General features: G+C 34.6%; 1 protein-coding gene and 1 long non-coding RNA gene across 21 annotated transcripts in view; one reads left to right on the top strand and one right to left on the bottom strand.

Annotated features, from left to right (window-relative positions):
- LOC111033173 (microtubule-actin cross-linking factor 1) overlaps nucleotides 1-16,446 on the bottom strand; it is a 75,409-nt gene extending 58,963 nt beyond the window's left edge. For 12 of the 20 annotated variants that reach the window (XM_022313793.1, XM_022313808.1, XM_022313802.1 and 9 more), the window contains exon 1: nucleotides 3,607-4,038. Coding sequence is in view for 5 of the 20 variants with exons in the window: in XM_022313800.1 (XP_022169492.1) it covers nucleotides 15,569-15,671 (103 nt within the window). In the remaining 15 variants the exon portion in view is untranslated. Of the gene's footprint in view, nucleotides 1-3,606; nucleotides 4,040-15,568; nucleotides 15,799-15,926 lie in introns of those variants that run through there. The other 8 variants (XM_022313800.1, XM_022313805.1, XM_022313806.1 and 5 more) reach the window with 4 other exon arrangements.
- Nucleotides 16,447-16,886: 440 nt separating this feature from the next.
- LOC111033177 lies at nucleotides 16,887-17,603 on the top strand. The gene is made up of 3 exons (XR_002604381.1): nucleotides 16,887-17,183; nucleotides 17,250-17,302; nucleotides 17,513-17,603. It is a non-coding gene; the product is annotated as an uncharacterized LOC111033177 (long non-coding RNA).

The raw sequence follows: 17,603 nt of genomic DNA, 5'->3' as shown, positions 1-17,603 counted from the left end.
AAGCCATAAAATTAAAAACTGCCTTCAAATTCAAGTATTTACTCAAGAAGTCGTTATATACATATTGATATCAACATCATTGAAAAATAAATTATCGCTATGGGCATACACATTACACATGCTTACATAAATTCCTAACGTATAGATTAAATATAATATATTATATATTATAATATGGTTTCTTAAAGGAAGATAAATGTTTTTGAGTGAGAATCGTTATTAATTTGTTCACTGTCAAATTCACAACAAAACTTACTGTTATTTCAATTACATATTCCGTTTTAATATGAATCCGAATGATCCGATAATCATAAGTACCTACCACTCTATATATTTTTCCAATGTAAATATTATTATCGAGTGAAAAATCAAGTTATAAATACTTGAATAAATATTAGTTTAATGTTTGTAGATTTTATTAACGACGTACTTAATCAATTAAGATTTAAGGTTTAACGAGTTTCATTGTATGGAATAGAAACAAAAGATACGAATAATACGCGTTACTGTTGATTTATAAATACTTCGAAGTATAACTAATTGCATATTTTTATTAGAACATGGCTTTTATAATGTTTTAATTACAGATCCGGCTTCGAATAAGTTAACCAAAGTACATGATGTCGTCAACTTATACAGTAATCGGATAGTAATCTGTCATTAAGTCGCTCATAGTAGACCTAGCTGTCCTCGATCCAATGGCCACTAAATGGATATAATATGAAACATTGTCAAGGTTTTAATGTGATTCGAATATTCCTAATTTTTTTTTTTATATTGCTCAGACAGACTTCATCAAAATTCGTGCATCGCAAAAAAAATGTCTTTAAAATAACAAGGCCATATATATAACAAGATTATAACCTTCTTTTATACAATATAATGGATATCCAAACAAACAATATTAAATAATATTTTAGAATTTTTGTAATATATTATATATTATAGTAAAATTAGTATAGTAACTATGTAATTAATTGTAAAATGTATAATATATTTTATTGATTAATAGAAAATAAAAGATTTTATACAATTTTTACAACAGACAAGTACGTATACCTCGACGTATACGAACAAAAGACGTCTGATAACAGCAAGGTCTGTGGAGTATTTGGTATCACAACGACAATGATTCATATTAATAATAAGTTTAAAAAAATTAAACTTGGAATGTTGTTGACATATTTATTATAATTTTTTGGTAGTCTAGAGATAACCCAGGCAAATTTACAAAATTGATACTACATTTATTATACCCAGTAGGTTTGTTTTAAGAAAAAACTATCAATTATGCAACCATTGCAACCAACGAGTATATATTAATATATTATACCATTGATTATAAATAGTACAATTTATAATCAATGATTATACTCATATATTAGTATAATATAACTACGGTATGTATAGTGAACCACGGTATATTATTATTTACGAATAAATTTAGATTCTTAGGATCTACGATCAACTATTAGATATTACCAACACGTAAATAATAAAGGTCAACAAACTGAACAATAATATTTTAATAATAAAACCGAACTCAATAATATTTATTATTTACCTTAAACGAATGTGAATTAGAATCTACAAATTAACAAGCATAATGAAATAATCAGAGAAATAATAATACAATGTGATTATCACGGGTAAACGGTACTATTATAATATGTATTACATAATATTATTATATAACGACGCGACGTCCATCCCTCTAAGCACATCGTAATGACTAATGACTCGACAAGAAAGTATAATCGACTTGGTTTTTGACACGGGAAAAATAAATCACTGCTGCGTTAATATAATCGCGTAAAGAAAAATTCGATGAACATTAGATTCATAAATTGTTGGGAATGGCGGGCACACCACGTCGGAGTTTGACGAAATCGCATGCATAAAAAATATGCTTACGTCGTGTTTTTTAATATTTCCCCACCGCTGTTCACTATAATATCTTCTTAAGTACAACGAAGAGTATAACAAAAACGAAATAATATTATTGTTTATGATTTAAACCGATGGTTTTTCAATAATCACGTCTAATAATTGAGATTTTCAAACCCACACACACACACACACACACACACACACACACACTGTATAATATTATAAAATTCAGCGTGTTACGACCGTGAGAAAATAGGTATCGGCCGAATAATTTTCGGCGGGGGTGGTGGCCAGCGACGGCGGCGTATAAACGCAAACAAATGCAGCCGGCGGTGACGAGACCCGCGTACGCACAGTCACCCCGTTTTCACGGACACCGACGAGGGGGTGCTCCCTCCGAACGAGCCGAAAACGGATAGTAAACGCTACGTAATAAGTACATGAGCGACAATGACGATAATAACAATAATAATTATAATAATAATAATAGTAAACACAATGCGCGCACGACGACGCCGTAGCGAAAAAAACACAATCGTCGTCGTCGCCGTCGTCGGTAGGTTAATTCGTGCGGTCCCGCGGTTAGGAGCGGCGTCAAACGGTCGCGCGCGCGTTGTACCGGCTATTATTATTATTATTATTATTATTATTGTTATATAAATCTCGAAATTATTATTATTCATATCATCGGAGGATCGGTTTCTTTGCACAGTTAGTATAACTGCCTGCATATATACATAGCACAACACACTCGGGGGGGCCGAGAGACGTGACTTTGAAAAATATATATGCACTTATTCCTGGCCGCCGCGCACAGAGAGAACCGGTGCTCGCACAGATTCCGCTTCGGGCAGTACCGGGTTCACATGTACCGCCGCCGCACATGCACACCTACCGAGCGGCGACCACTCACCGCCGGGACACATTGTTTTCGCGTGAGTACAATATTACATACTTAGCGGTGGTATATTAAACACAAACATGGTAATGATAAATAACGATTTTTATCGCCCGTGAAAAATCGCGACAGTCGTTTTTCGGAATTCCCGGCGAGACCTGCCGGCCACGGGTGCGTCAGAGCGCGAGAATTTTTTCTATTTATGTATTCGATCACACGCGCGCAAAATGCCTACCCTCGGCCCTCGGCCGGAAAACCTGTTTCAACACGGGCGTCGGTGACGATGACGGAGCAGATGACGTTATGCTAATATTTGTACTCGTCAATCCGGTCGTCGACAGAAATGTTTTTTTTTTAAAAAACCGCAAACACGTTAACTAGGACTTGTGTTTGTTTTCGTTTTTACTCGCGTAAATCGAGACGTGACCGTTATCCTCGAGCTGCTCATCGCGGAAATGACGTGCGATTCGAACCGAAAAGTTTTCGCGATTTCGGTACGACGGGATATCACAATCGAAAAGACTGTGATATCTTAATATGCATTGTGTATATCAAGTGTATTCGTGTAATACATGTGTAAACTTTTGCAACGTGCTTGCTTTGATATCGACGAACAATCGCAGTCAACCCGATCTCGAATCGCTTTTGGCGAGCCAATAATAATAAACGAGGGCGGTGTGTCTTGTATATCAGTATACCAGTACGCCGTTCGTAATCGCTTTTGTCCGAGACTTGGCGATTACGAACGACTATCGGGGGTCCCAGTGGACGTCAAACGCGCAGCGCAAAGTATAAACAAAACGAAAAACAGCACTTACATGGTAATCGTTTCTATTTTTTTTCTACCACCTCGATCGACGGACTGTGGAAAAAGTACGACGACGAAGAAATACCACCGCCTCACGCCGAGTCGAAAACGAGATCGGCAGTTTTAGTACCTATGCCGCTAGTAACTGCATAATGCCGCGTGCGAAAAAAATGGTTGAAAATTTAATTACAAAAAAAAACCGAATGCGATGATGTATGTGTATAATATTGTTATAATATTATATTATATTATATTAATCTGTTGTACTCGTGTAAAATTAAAAATAATTATTTGTAGTAATTTATTACACTGTGTAATGTGGTAGTGCACGCGGAGTGGAAGTGTAACGGAATATTACTATAGTATCATATTATTATACGCAAACAAAACAAATAGGTACGACAAACGCCGAAACGACGACGCGGCACACGACTGCGGTCTGCGGGTCCGCTACGCGTTACCTATAGCTACACCACGATTTAGACGGACGGACACACGCACACACACACACACACACACACACACGCGCGCGCGCCACCACCACGTTCGATACCGTAGTCGGTGGGCAATACGCACGCACACGTACACGTCATGAACGCGCAAGTGTCGAACAGATGGAAGGAATGCGTCGTGGAGTGTGTGTGCGCGAGGGGGGTCATGTCGAGGTGGCGACGACGAGACGGATAATAACGTTATAATACGCGCGTGTATTATAACAATATCATATTATTATTATTATTTAAATTTTGCCCACCGGTATATACACGCGCTGCCATCTGTCGATAGACCGCCGCGACCGATCAGTCGTCTGGCGTATAGGTGTTTTTACGGCACCGGTTTGCGACGCCGCAACGCCTTATTACCTGTTGCTGCTCTCCGAAACAGCACAAACCTCGGCGTTCCGTTTAGGCAACCGCACAGACGGAATTTATCCCGAACGACACCGCCCCTCCGACTAGCTACGATTTACGAGATAACAATGTCACTCTATCATCGACCGGTCTTCGATATTGTATTATTAGAGACTAGAGTAGTAATAACACATATTTTCTAAGATTTTAACGTAAGATATCGACAAATCAGAAACGCATTCGCGGACACGCCACTAACGAGAAAACAAAAATCCGAAACGTCTAGCGACTTTGGAGAGCTTAATACTAAAATATTCGTCAACCGTGGTACGCGCACACATGATCATACTACTATATAAAATAGAACCCCCTTTTTTTGTATGTACGCGCATAACTCAAAAAGTAGCCAACGGATTTGAGTACAGTTTTCACTAATCAATAGGTCTAAATTCAGGGAAGGTTTTAACATACAATTTATTCGTAACACTTGATTAATAAAATAAAAAAATTATTTGTGCCATACATCCGTATAATATACTTAAATGGCATAAAATTATCGCCCCGTGCACAGATTTCTCTAGAGCAGTGACATTTCTAAGAATCAAAAACAGTGGCTCGAGTTCGAACCACGGTTCAGGCACTTTTTTTTTGCAATGTTTTTCCGCTTTTTACTTAGCTATAAGTTTTCACTCAACGATTATTATATCGGTTATATGGCGTAATCTTAGATTTCTTTATAGAAACATAATAACCGAGTTATTTCAGTAAACAAATAAAACATTAATTATCATCGTTGTCGATGCGCATGGTGTGGAGGAACTGTTGTGAATATGTGTTTTGATACCTAATTGAAAATGTTTACCCAGATTTACTTCGAATAAAACGTCAATTTGGTTTCAAGAAAGGGCAGTATTGTCACCAACTAACTATCAAGTCAATAAAATAAATTACATGATACTGTTAAAATTCAATGCACCAACAAGTATACTATTCCGTTGACACTGTTTTAGATACAGAGGAGGCGATACATTATCCAACTGAATTTTTAAATTCTTTATCTCCTTCAGGGACTCCACCACACAAAAATAATTATAAAGGTAGGTTCTTCTATAATTTTACTTTGTAACTTATGTCCACCAAAATTATGCAACGGTACAGGATTACAAATAAAATCTTTAAAAAACTGTCTGCTTGTTGAGTGTGTAATCCTTACTGGCTGTGGAGCTGGGTAAATGGTCTTGGTTTCTAGAATACCAATGATACCAAACAATTTGCCATTCCAGTTCAAACAGCTTCAGTTTCCCGTAAAATTAAACTTTGCAATGACTATTAATAAGGCACAAGGTAAAAAATTAAACGTTTCAGGTTTAGACTTAAACATCCGGTGTTTTTCCCATGGTCAATTGTTCGTATCTCTGTCACGTGTCACATGCAAACAAAATCTATTTGTGCTGGCCCCAGAAGCGAGACACTTGGTTAGGTGTATCCAGAAATATTTAATGCTTAAGACAAATTGATATAATTGACAAAAAAATAAAAATCATACATCATAACGAAACAAATATATTCCACACTTATATAAAATTATACTAAAAAAATTAATCAAATTATCTGATATAATTCATATCAAACTTTTCACATATTCCTATAAACATATATAAATGTACTGAAATCTAGCAATAGCAAAGCATTGCTGGTTCAGCTAGTATTATAATAATATACAAACGACATTTTTGTGTCAACCGCGTCAACACTCGCTTTTACCGTTGTCTACCGGTGGACCATAGATTTCGCAGCCGAAAAGTTCACACGCATCAGTGCACTATCACAAAAACGACAGTACCTACACAGCTTTCTCTGACGCTGATGCAAAAAAGGTTTGATCAAAAATCGAACAGAGCGATGGACGTGGAGAAAACGACAAATTTCCCAACACTGCAGACCAACGGGTAACGGAAAATTTCACGATAGCTGTATACAAACCATATATGGGCGATAGCGGCGGCAATCACTTCGGCCAAGATTAGACAGTGATCGACTGCATCCGGTTAACAACTTCACATGATTTCGCCGGCAGAATAACAGATACGTTCGGAAAATTTTGGCCGAAGCAAACATAGCTAATTTACCAAAAAATAGTTTCAAGTGTATTTCCCGAACTGCATAATCCAAATATTATTCCTATTATTCCAATCCATAACTTACTATTCAGTTTGTATTGTTAGGATTAATAAATTAAAGTTCAAAATTCGAACTGAATTCATTGCTTAGAAACAAAATGTTAAAATACTAAGACACAGATATGTTGTGTTCAATTGGTATAAGGTATATAGCAATATATCATAATATAGATTACCAACTTAATAATATATTATCTAAACTTCGAAACGTCCTACCATAAATGACAGTAAGTCTTCAGTATATTCGTATTATTATTTATTAGTTAGATAATATTATAATATATTCTATACTAGTTTAATTATTCGGACGCCAAAAACTCAAAACTTTTATTAATATTATAATATACATGATACACCACTGTCCCTACAATTTTAATCCAAACATTTTGATTATGTTACTTTGAGTAAATATTTTCATAAATTTATATGCATTTTGATCTTACAACAGCCATAATTATATAAATATAATACATACGTATAAGTGTATAACCCTGATTTTGCGGTCACGGCGTAACTGCATACTGCAATATAAAGTTCCTCTTAAATAGTAATTTAATATACGTGAGTGCATTAAGGTATAGCTGCTTACCACTATTATTAAGGCGCATTGATAGTTTAAATTTTAAATAATTACACTCGCCTTGCTGTGAAAACATTGTTTATAACAGTAAGTATAGGTTGTATTATTATAGACCTATGTAATGATAATTTTATCCAAACATAATTTGTTTCATCCAAGCCAACCCTATATACATATTACATACGCTCAATACACATAATGCATATTATATTATTATGTATAATTATCTTGAAATACGCCAGTTAGTTCTGATTTTTCTAAGTATAGCGTATAGTTGACATTAATAAGTTGTACAAATATTATGTACTTATATCTAAACGCGATCACTATACAATTACATTAATACGCACAGTTACGAACAACACTTCAAAAAACTCTACAATAGTTCAGTAAATTGTCTTTATCAACGAAAACTCGCGTGATATCTTGTTCGTAAAAAACACGACAAGTGTTGAAATAAGTTCAAGAATATTTTGCGATTGTCATGTTCGACAACAATAAGTATACCAAAAAACTTTCTGTCGTTTGACAATTGCAACTCTTACAATCAAAGTTGAATTAAGCACATTTAATAGTTATCCCCGAATTAATATATGATAATAAATTCTACAACAATCAATATATCACAGCATTTTAAGTAAAATAAAATGTTATAGCACTAGGCACTTGCATTTTGAATTAGGTATGTATGATGAAATGTCGAAAAACTAAATAAACATAATAAGAGTTTTCTTCTTGAATTAAATGTATTAATAGTTGGTACCTACTGTATAAGGTCATTTATTTACTGGACACCTTGTAAAATGTAATTATCACTTATTTGTTATAGCTTAAATTACATGTGTACTGTGTACTATATTACATAATTCATACTAAAAAAACCTTATGATATACATATTTGTAAATTACCATAATATATTTAAGTATACTTGAACATTTCTACTTCTACGTTGTTCATCAATCAAATGATTATGATATTTTAGTATAATAAGATATCAAATTCACAAAAACAATTAAATAATCAAGATTAAAGTAGTTAAGTAGGTACATGGAAATACAATTGAAATGTTTCTGATAAAAACCATAGGCATCGACAAAAGTGCATATATCTATCGTTACCCAAAAAAATACTAGAACCCAAAAGAGGTGTTGGCCAAATAATTGTTTGTAACGCCAAACCATCATTAAAAGAACAATAGACGAAATTATCGAAAAATCAAAACAATAGTTTATTTACGTTGGTAATAAGTTCTAATCTTCTTATTATTTATTATACAGAGTTCTGTAGAGGACAGATCCGATAGAGAAAAAAAATGAAAGAAAAACCATGCTCCGTTGATAAATTAAATTATTTCATTTAAATTAATATAAATACTTCGTATACTTTCAAAAATTAAAATTCACTAAATAAAAAAAAGGGGGGAAGTAGGTTACCGCTGTGATGTACAGTATGTGTGCAGACACTGAAATAGATACGCGTTAAATTTGAATTCAATGATAAATCGTCGTATACGATGAAAATCAATTCTGAAAGAAGACACTTTTTGGCATAGACATTTGCCAAACAATTATTATAAAGTATAATATTATTACTATTTTAACAAATAATGTTTTTATTTTGTATTATTTTTCCAATTACTAAAAAAAATTACACTTGTTTTTATGTCCACATTTGTATGTAGCTATCTTGTACTATTTAGGAAACATAACCTAACCTAACCTAACCTAACCTTTTAAATAAATAAATAAATAAATAAAAAAAGTAACTAAGAATTTTCAATTTTTAATTATTGACTAACTAGATCCAATTTGCTACCAAAAACCTCCATCCAAGTTAATTATTAAAGCTTTTTACTACTAGAAAAAGATTAATTAGACACAAAAATAAAAATAATAAAAACACACATCATTGTAAAATAAATACATTCATTTTATCGCTTTGCTCGCTACCTAAAAGTAAAAACTCTTAATTTTACTTTTCTATTATTTCACATCACTATTTTAAGTAAGCGTATAAATGCTAAACACCTGCACTAACTATTTTAATATTTGTTATAAAAATGATAGAACAAAATCGTTATTTATATTATATGAATTATTTTTTTTTATTTTTTTATAATATTCTCTAAGCCCAAAAGCAAGTTCTTAATATAATGGACTAAACAAAAATAAGACTGAGTCCAAATTAGGTATAGCGCCTATAACCTTACTAGTCGGTTACGCTATAGTTTTCAACACGTTTTAAATCATTCTAATTGGTATTTAATTGAAATCGAAACGAGTTAATGATGTCATATTGAACGGCTCCAGTGAGTAGTTAAAAATGTAAAGAAGCAGCTATTTTTCAATCATAAATTAACATACTTGGATAAAAACGTATGTTCTACTTATTGCAGCCCACCACAAGTCATAATTAATTTACTGAAGATTTTAGTTTTATTAATTTTTGACCTTGGAGGATGTATTAATTTGTATTCTGTACTTGTTCATTATAACTAATAAGGCACGAAAAATAATTATGAAATTCTATACCTCATACCTAAATGATTTCATAAAGGTAATTTTCCGAGTTATTAACTGAAGAAGAAACTTGAACGGTAATTTTTTTACGGAGATAAAAAAACATTCTAACAATGAGTCCAAAAATCTCAATTTTCATTTAGAGTATTATTCGAGGTATTGTTATAAATTATAATATACCGGAAATATAAAATGTTCAACGAAATTATCATATTTAAATTTAGGCTGTGACAAAAGACAAGTAAGCTATTTGAATTTTCAGTCGACTCACAGATAAGTTTGAGGTACATATGCAATCGCCCAACACTGAAAACTGACTTCCGCACAAGAAACAAATTTTATTTTTTATCACGAGCCCGAAAATTGATATTATTATGGGGGGCTAGAATGAAGTGTTCTTATACCGTTCTCGATATATCTAAATTCACCAAACTGTTTTATAGAACAGCACGGCAACCCTGCTGGCTAGTATTTGTATATTAATAGTATTTTTTATAATATGTCAGACAAAATGTATAAATCGTTTATGTTTATTCACCTGTTTGGGGTAGATATTTTTCCAACTGTTTCGTAACGGGGGATTTCTACTTTTCCGGTGTGATTTCCGAATGATTCGGATAACAATTTAAAAATCTAATAACTACCTACAACAAATTAAAATAGCATTCATGTTTTTGATAATTGTTAATATAAGTTATAATATTATAAGATTTGACGATATTAATCAATATAATATTATAAAAATAGTAAAAAGTATATAAGCATAATATGATAGTAAATTTATTTTACTATCATATGACAAGTAAAAATACCTGTCAAATATATTATACTTGATATAGATAATAAGGTATTACTAATAAGTCAAAATACATTTTCTTATCTAACAAACACTCTATGATGTTATATGTATATCCACACGACTATACAGGTATTAAAATAAATACCAATTTAAAACTCATTGAACTAAACAAATATAAAATAGGTGCAAATAAGATAGCTAGAACCTATATGTAAACCGTTATTTTTATATTTAAATGTACAGAAAAACGAGTTTAAACGTGGAAAAAATACCATTTAAATTGTATATATTCTATATAACTAAAAAACAGAACAAAAACATCATTAGTTTTCAAGATTATCAAATCATTTTGAAAAAAAATAAGGCATTTTGTATTGCTTGCATGCATATTTGAATTTATAATAGCCAATCTCGGAGAGTTTTTGCCACGATTAAAGATAGTACTATCTTTAATCGTGGTTTTTGCTCATAAAGTTAGTAAGTATAGTGTTTTGTTTATGTATATAAGTGTGATTATTGGAATTTTAATCGATTCATTAATCAAAAACTATCCATTTAACCTACATAATGGGTTATCGCTACTAATAGGTAATCGGGAACAAATTGATAATTAATTACCTAGATAAATTATTGATATTCAAACATTGTACATAAGAGTGTATAATTTATAATTTAAATAAATCAAAGACAAATCTATGAAAAAGTTTGTTTTTAAATTTGATAGCAGATATTGTAGGTGCCACCTAGCAGCTTAGACTTAGCCATAACAAAGAGGACTATCTGGTTTTCACTATGACGCGTTAAATGTTAATATTTTATAATACATAACATGTATTTGATACTTAATACCCAAACAGTGATATATTTGAATACGATAGAGTTAAGTAAAAACGATTTGCTAAACACGTCACTTTTCAAAAAATTCTTCACCCTAAATAAATTATCATTTTAATTTATACAATTCGTCATAATGGATATTCATTAGAAAATATTTAGACAATAGAAAGCGTCAGACCAAGGAACATCAATGATACGTGTGGACACAGAAGAGCGGCCAATTCATGAAACGAGACGAAAATAGATGTATACCTCTCGCTCAAAGTTTAATGTCATGCCGTTCGGGAAGCTGAAAACGCGTCGTACCAGCAATCAGCAGCATCCACCCTAGCTGGCTACTAGCCCAACGAAAAATCTTCAATACTCGATATTTGTGTATGGTTTCGTCTTTTAACGCACACTACAGTTATTGTAAATTTGTTGAAATTTCTAATTGATGTTATATATGAGTGAATATATTATATACAAGTGTATATTATATGATATCATATGGCAGGTAGCTATAATAACAGTTTACGTTTCCTGTGTAGATATGGTAAAATTGTTAAAAAAAAAAATGAAATAATTATTATTACCTACCACAAGTACCCATCTAATCAATATTGCAATCAAGACTGTATACCTTAATACCTAACACAGCAGCAATTGTGGGTTTTTCATTTAAGTACGAGTCAATCCGGTGCGATGTACGTCGGCGTCGCATCGGAATTATCAATTAAAGAGCGTCATCTGCTGATTTAATATCTTTTAACGAACTTTCAAATTACACCGACGATTGAATGGACAATAAAATCTGGCAAACACCCATTCGTTGCTACCTACTTACGAAATATTATCGTCGGTGTATATAATATATCGTTAGCTTGACGAAACGACTCGTCACAATTACAAATCTATACTTATATTATATCATTAAATATACACCCGCTAAGTGCCGATAAAACGATGGATGCGTAGGGTATACCACCCACTACTTTATATACAAGTCGGTATATATATATATATATTGTACATGTCGACTTTCGAGAGACGTAAGAGATCGCGAGGCCAGCGCATCGGGGCGTTTATGATTTTCGTATCAGGTATAGAGTATGTGCCGTATATATTACAGGTGTCGTTGATGAGATTTTAAAACGCAGTATTAAATTCGAATCAAACTGTTTGAATAAAAAAGACCCCATTGTGCGCAGAAGGCCATCCACAAAACCGTAAACGGAACACGGCGATAACGTGCATCGGGTCCTCTTACCCGTTATTATTATATCTAGGTACGTCATATTACAACCACAGATTATCTCAAATGTACCTACAAAGTACAAACCCATGTATATTTATATAATACCCAGGTAGTGTTATATATATTTATTATTTATATCTTATACAGGATGACTTTTTAAGCATTTCCGCCTAATTCTTATGTTTCAACTCTAAATTATGCATGTATTACTCAGATTCTGATTTTTTTAAATGTTTAGTGAAATTAAAGACAATATTTTTCACAATATTTATAGAAGTACCTATACAGCAGCGATACCCATACCAACTTCAGATTTTCATACGAGAACCTAAGGGTCTTAAATACAAATTGTGAATCAGATGCTCCATCAGACTTTTCTGAAAATGTTGACGTATTATTATCATCGGAATTTGAAAAGTTTTCGAATTATTCTCCTTTAAATACTAAGGATACAGGTAATAGTCCAATCAATACTTCGTAAATGAATACGAACTCACCAATTATAATTAAGTATGCAATATATTAAATTAAATATTTGTTAATAATTACTACTTACTATAATAATTATTACTACTTAGTCAACTAAAGGTATACTCGACAATTTTATAATATTACAAAATGTTCGTTGATTAATGATACTATACGCCCAATCATTTTCAAAACAAAAGTAAATAATATCTTTTTAATATACTATAATATTATGGATAGTATTTAAAGAAGAAGAATTCTATTGAATAACTCAAATTTCGATTACAATACATTTAAATTTTCAGGAAAGTTATATCTAATTTTCTGCAATTTACAATAAAACATGTATAGGTCCTCATTTGAAAAACTAAAGTTTGTATCGACTCAGGATTGGTATTCCTTGAATGTTATGAAAAATATAAGTACCCATTCAAAACAATACACTTAAAAATTCCAAAAATAAGAATTTTAATGTAACACGCATTTTTTTAAACATGTTTAAAAAATCACTGTGTGTACACCCAGGTATAATAATATTGTTGATATCGATGCGCGGTAACACTTCTGAATAGCGAGCCTGATCATCTCACGGGACGACAATGATTTGCGAACGTCCGGAATTCCGGGCCGTCAATAGGTATTCATTAAATATTATTATATTATGTTATTGGCACGGACGCGGCGGACGAGTGGACGAACGGGGCTGTGGCGATGAGTGATGACGGAAACGCGGCGTTGTATTATAATATTATTATTATGCGAATAGGATACCGGATCCATTGTGCATCGGATCTGCCGATCGAAACAGCGATGACAAAACGATAATGGCAAGTGAAACGATCCACAAATCGAGAGGTGGACCATTACACAATGCTGTTGTCGATGTGCTCGTAACGGGACAACGTGCCTCCGGCCAACGGAGCGGTCCCGAGAACCCGATCCGCGTGACCCCTCGGGGTGTACGAGATCCGAGGTGGGCGCCACGACCGACGGCTAAACGGTGGCGGATGATCCGAGATCTCGCACACTCACACGTCGTGGAACGTGTCTGGCGGCTGTCGGACAAGGTCGAGACGGAGCGGCGTCTGCGGCGGTAGCGTTTAAAAATAATAATAATACGGACGCCCACGCACAGATCGCACGTAACCTCTCGATCGTTATGCCGCCGCGGAAATATGCAAATTAACGCGAGCGCGCGCGTGTACATCATTTATCACGACCGACCGTAGTGTTGCATATTATGATATGATACGTTTTTTACGCAGTCATCGTCATCGATCAGTGATAAATATACATTAATAATAACAGCAATAATTGTGGTTCACTGGGCCAGCGGACCCCTTCACCAATATATATCGTTAGTATGTGTTATTATTATTGTTGTTATTATGCGGCACACGTGTGCCGCCGCCACACCACGACGGACAGACGATGATAAGACGTTATCGGCATTATAATATTATTATTATTTTTTTTTTTTTTTATAATAAATTGTAATAAAATTGTATACAACGTAAGAAAACGGTCCGCCGGCGAACCGGTCGAATGAGTTTGAAAAAAAAAAATAGTATAATAATAACAATGAGCGATTTTTTTCCATTCCACCCGACCGGCCTGTCAACGTACAAAAATGTTGCAGCATGAAAAAAATCGCAAACGAGTCATTGAACGTTTAATTTTTATTTTCTTCGGATCGAGAGTCGACGACTTTTCCACAGCAGTACTTATTAAACCTACGCTATAATTATAATATTGTAGTGTTGTGATCACCACAAAAAGGTTGCAATTGCATGGTGTAGTACCTACTCACTACCACCACCACTAGTAGGGTTAATCCGTACCAAGGTCGAAAACATTTAGGCCAAGTCACAAGTCTAAAATATCAATAATAATAACAGCCAAGTACCTATAGATTATTAAACAGCTTACTGTAACCCTTTTTTAGTTTTATTAACAATGACACAGTAACTAATAAAATTCAACTCTGTATACATAATATTATTATACCTATCAAATTTACAAAACTTTATTCTGATTACTGATCATATTGTCATGTTGTCATACCATCACAATGGCACATAGGTAAATAGTTACATAATGTATACTTGAGTTTTAAATCATATGATTATTCTATTAATGATAACAAAAATGAAGAACACATAATTCTAGATGTTGAGCTCTACATGGTTGAAAATAAAAACCAAAATAAAAACTGTTTAACAAGCCAAAGCAATTTCCGCCACATATATGGAATGCACTAAACTTTAATAACAGAGTGATGTACCTTATAAATACTAAATCCAGAGCATGGGTTGAGTGGAGTGACCACTGCCAAAGGGTACAACTCAATTAACCTACATTATAAATTAACATCCTATTCAATCCCTTAATTATTAAAAAGTATAGCCTTATCATAGTGTATTTACCAAAGTATTTAAAGTCAACGGTAAGCAATATCAAACAATACAAAATGTCAAAATGTCAAAATATATTCACTCACCAGCTATTCGGAGTACAGCCCGGTCAGCTGGGTCCAACTGGAGTATGCTGAGAGGTTTGTCTTTTGCCCAGTCCTTAAGGCTCTGGTCTGAATCAAAATCCATGACTGTCGGCTTTCAAACAACTCATCGGCCGCAAGCGGTAACCGACCCGTCTACGGCCAATACACGGTACACTCAGGACGGCATCGGCTGCAGCTGCGGAAACCGTACTGCACTCGTTGCGAAAATCCTAAAGGCCCGAGTCGATTTCAAAATGATTCAAAATTTTGTTACAAAAAAAAAAAAATTTGAAATAAATCTCTGCTGTCAGAATAGGGAGCAACGTCAGCTATCGCACAGCCCTACTGTTGTTCGTACCTGTCGGCGCCGAGACGACCACGACTCGGAGAAGACGAGCTACTACTGCGAATTCTGTGTTTCGACGATCGCGGATGCGGAACGTCGGCGGGCGACGCGCTGACGTGCCGGCGACGGTAGTCGAGGCTCTGGCTGCGAGGTAGTAACCGGCGGCCCGAGTGACCGCGACAGCTAAGGACCCGGTAACCGGGGAACACAAATGCCTAGTAAATCGTTATCAGCACGATGAATAAAAAAAATTCCGACCAGCGGGAGGGAGACGGATCAGTACGGCGCGGTGTCGATCAACGTGCTGAAAAACGAAGAGACGAGGTTCATGACCCGGCGATGCGACGAGAAAAAATTATTTACGGCAAGCGCGGAGATGATGATATGCCGTAAACAGACTGTGCAACTACATGAGTACACTACTACACTACGGACTAGGGGGACACGACGCGTGGAACAGGGGAATATTATTAAAGTAAACAGTAAAAAACGTAGTGTACCGGAGGCATACCGCGTACACGAATAATAACAATATTCGGACATTCGGTACTCGAACGATTGAAACGATATTGAATCACTCGTGCCCGCCGAGCAGTGTGACCAGCCGAGCAACTGCGATAACAGTACCGCGCTTGTGATAACAACGTTCGGCAGTCAACTACGTGATCGCCATCTGTCGGTTACACTGGCAAATAAGCCAGTACGTCTCTTTCGGTTTTCTTTGAAAAAAACAATGACCAACGCGTGATTCTTGACCATTGAAATACTGTAGTAGTGTATTACCATACCATGTTTTTATCGTCCACACGAAATTAAAACGTAAAGTTAAAACGCAATCTTTTTGCCGCTTAGCCGCTTAGGCGTCAAAAACTCCGATGCGATTCTACGCCCGGCCGACAGGTGGCGCCACCGTCCGCGGGTCGATGACACCCGGTCGCGTCCTCGACGTCGTTTTTCTTCCTGCCGGGCGGACAGCCTGCTTATCAGATACTGCTTAAAAAATCATTAATGAATAATATCGTATTTTTGTTGTCGTGATAATAAAGCGTTTAGCAATACACGAATAATAATAACAAACGCACGGGAAAATTTTCGCCCGTGCCAACGTTGTGCTAGACGAGAACGGAAAACGTTCTTACGACGTCACTGCGGCCGTCTCGATGCTCATAAATCGTATATTTTCCACCGTCAATTTCCATAAGGTCATCGCACAAACGAGCATAGCTCACGGTTATTGTTATTATCGACGTCAAAGTTATTAAAGCTCAAGTAATTTTTCGTCTTACATTATTATTTTTTTTTTTTACAACTTAATTAATGCTGTAAACACTTTAGTTTTTTCGAAAACGATTCGTCAAACGCTGTTTGGGCCGATCAACGTGTATCAGGTAAGTTGTTGGATCCATGCCCATATTTGCTCGTCTTACAGGCCACTGTGCATTCACTGTAGTTATTGTTTTTTCACTGTTGTGGTGGTCCAAGTCCAACACTCGATTTTTGTCCTAATATCCTATGTACAAATGAACATACATCTCATTCCATTGGAGTATGTATATTTTATTGTTTTAAATTTCAATATTGTTGTAATTTATCTGTAGTCAAAGAATTGCGAACAAATGGTGGCGGTACTTCCTGCCTAAAAAGAACATCCTGTTGAGGCATATAATTAAGGAGTCATGGAGTTTCAAG

The sequence above is a fragment of the Myzus persicae genome, unplaced genomic scaffold, assembly GCF_001856785.1.
Source record: "Myzus persicae strain clone G006 unplaced genomic scaffold, MPER_G0061.0, whole genome shotgun sequence".
NCBI classification, from domain to species: Eukaryota; Metazoa; Arthropoda; class Insecta; order Hemiptera; family Aphididae; genus Myzus; species Myzus persicae.
This window is presented reverse-complemented; position numbering and strand designations above follow the sequence as displayed.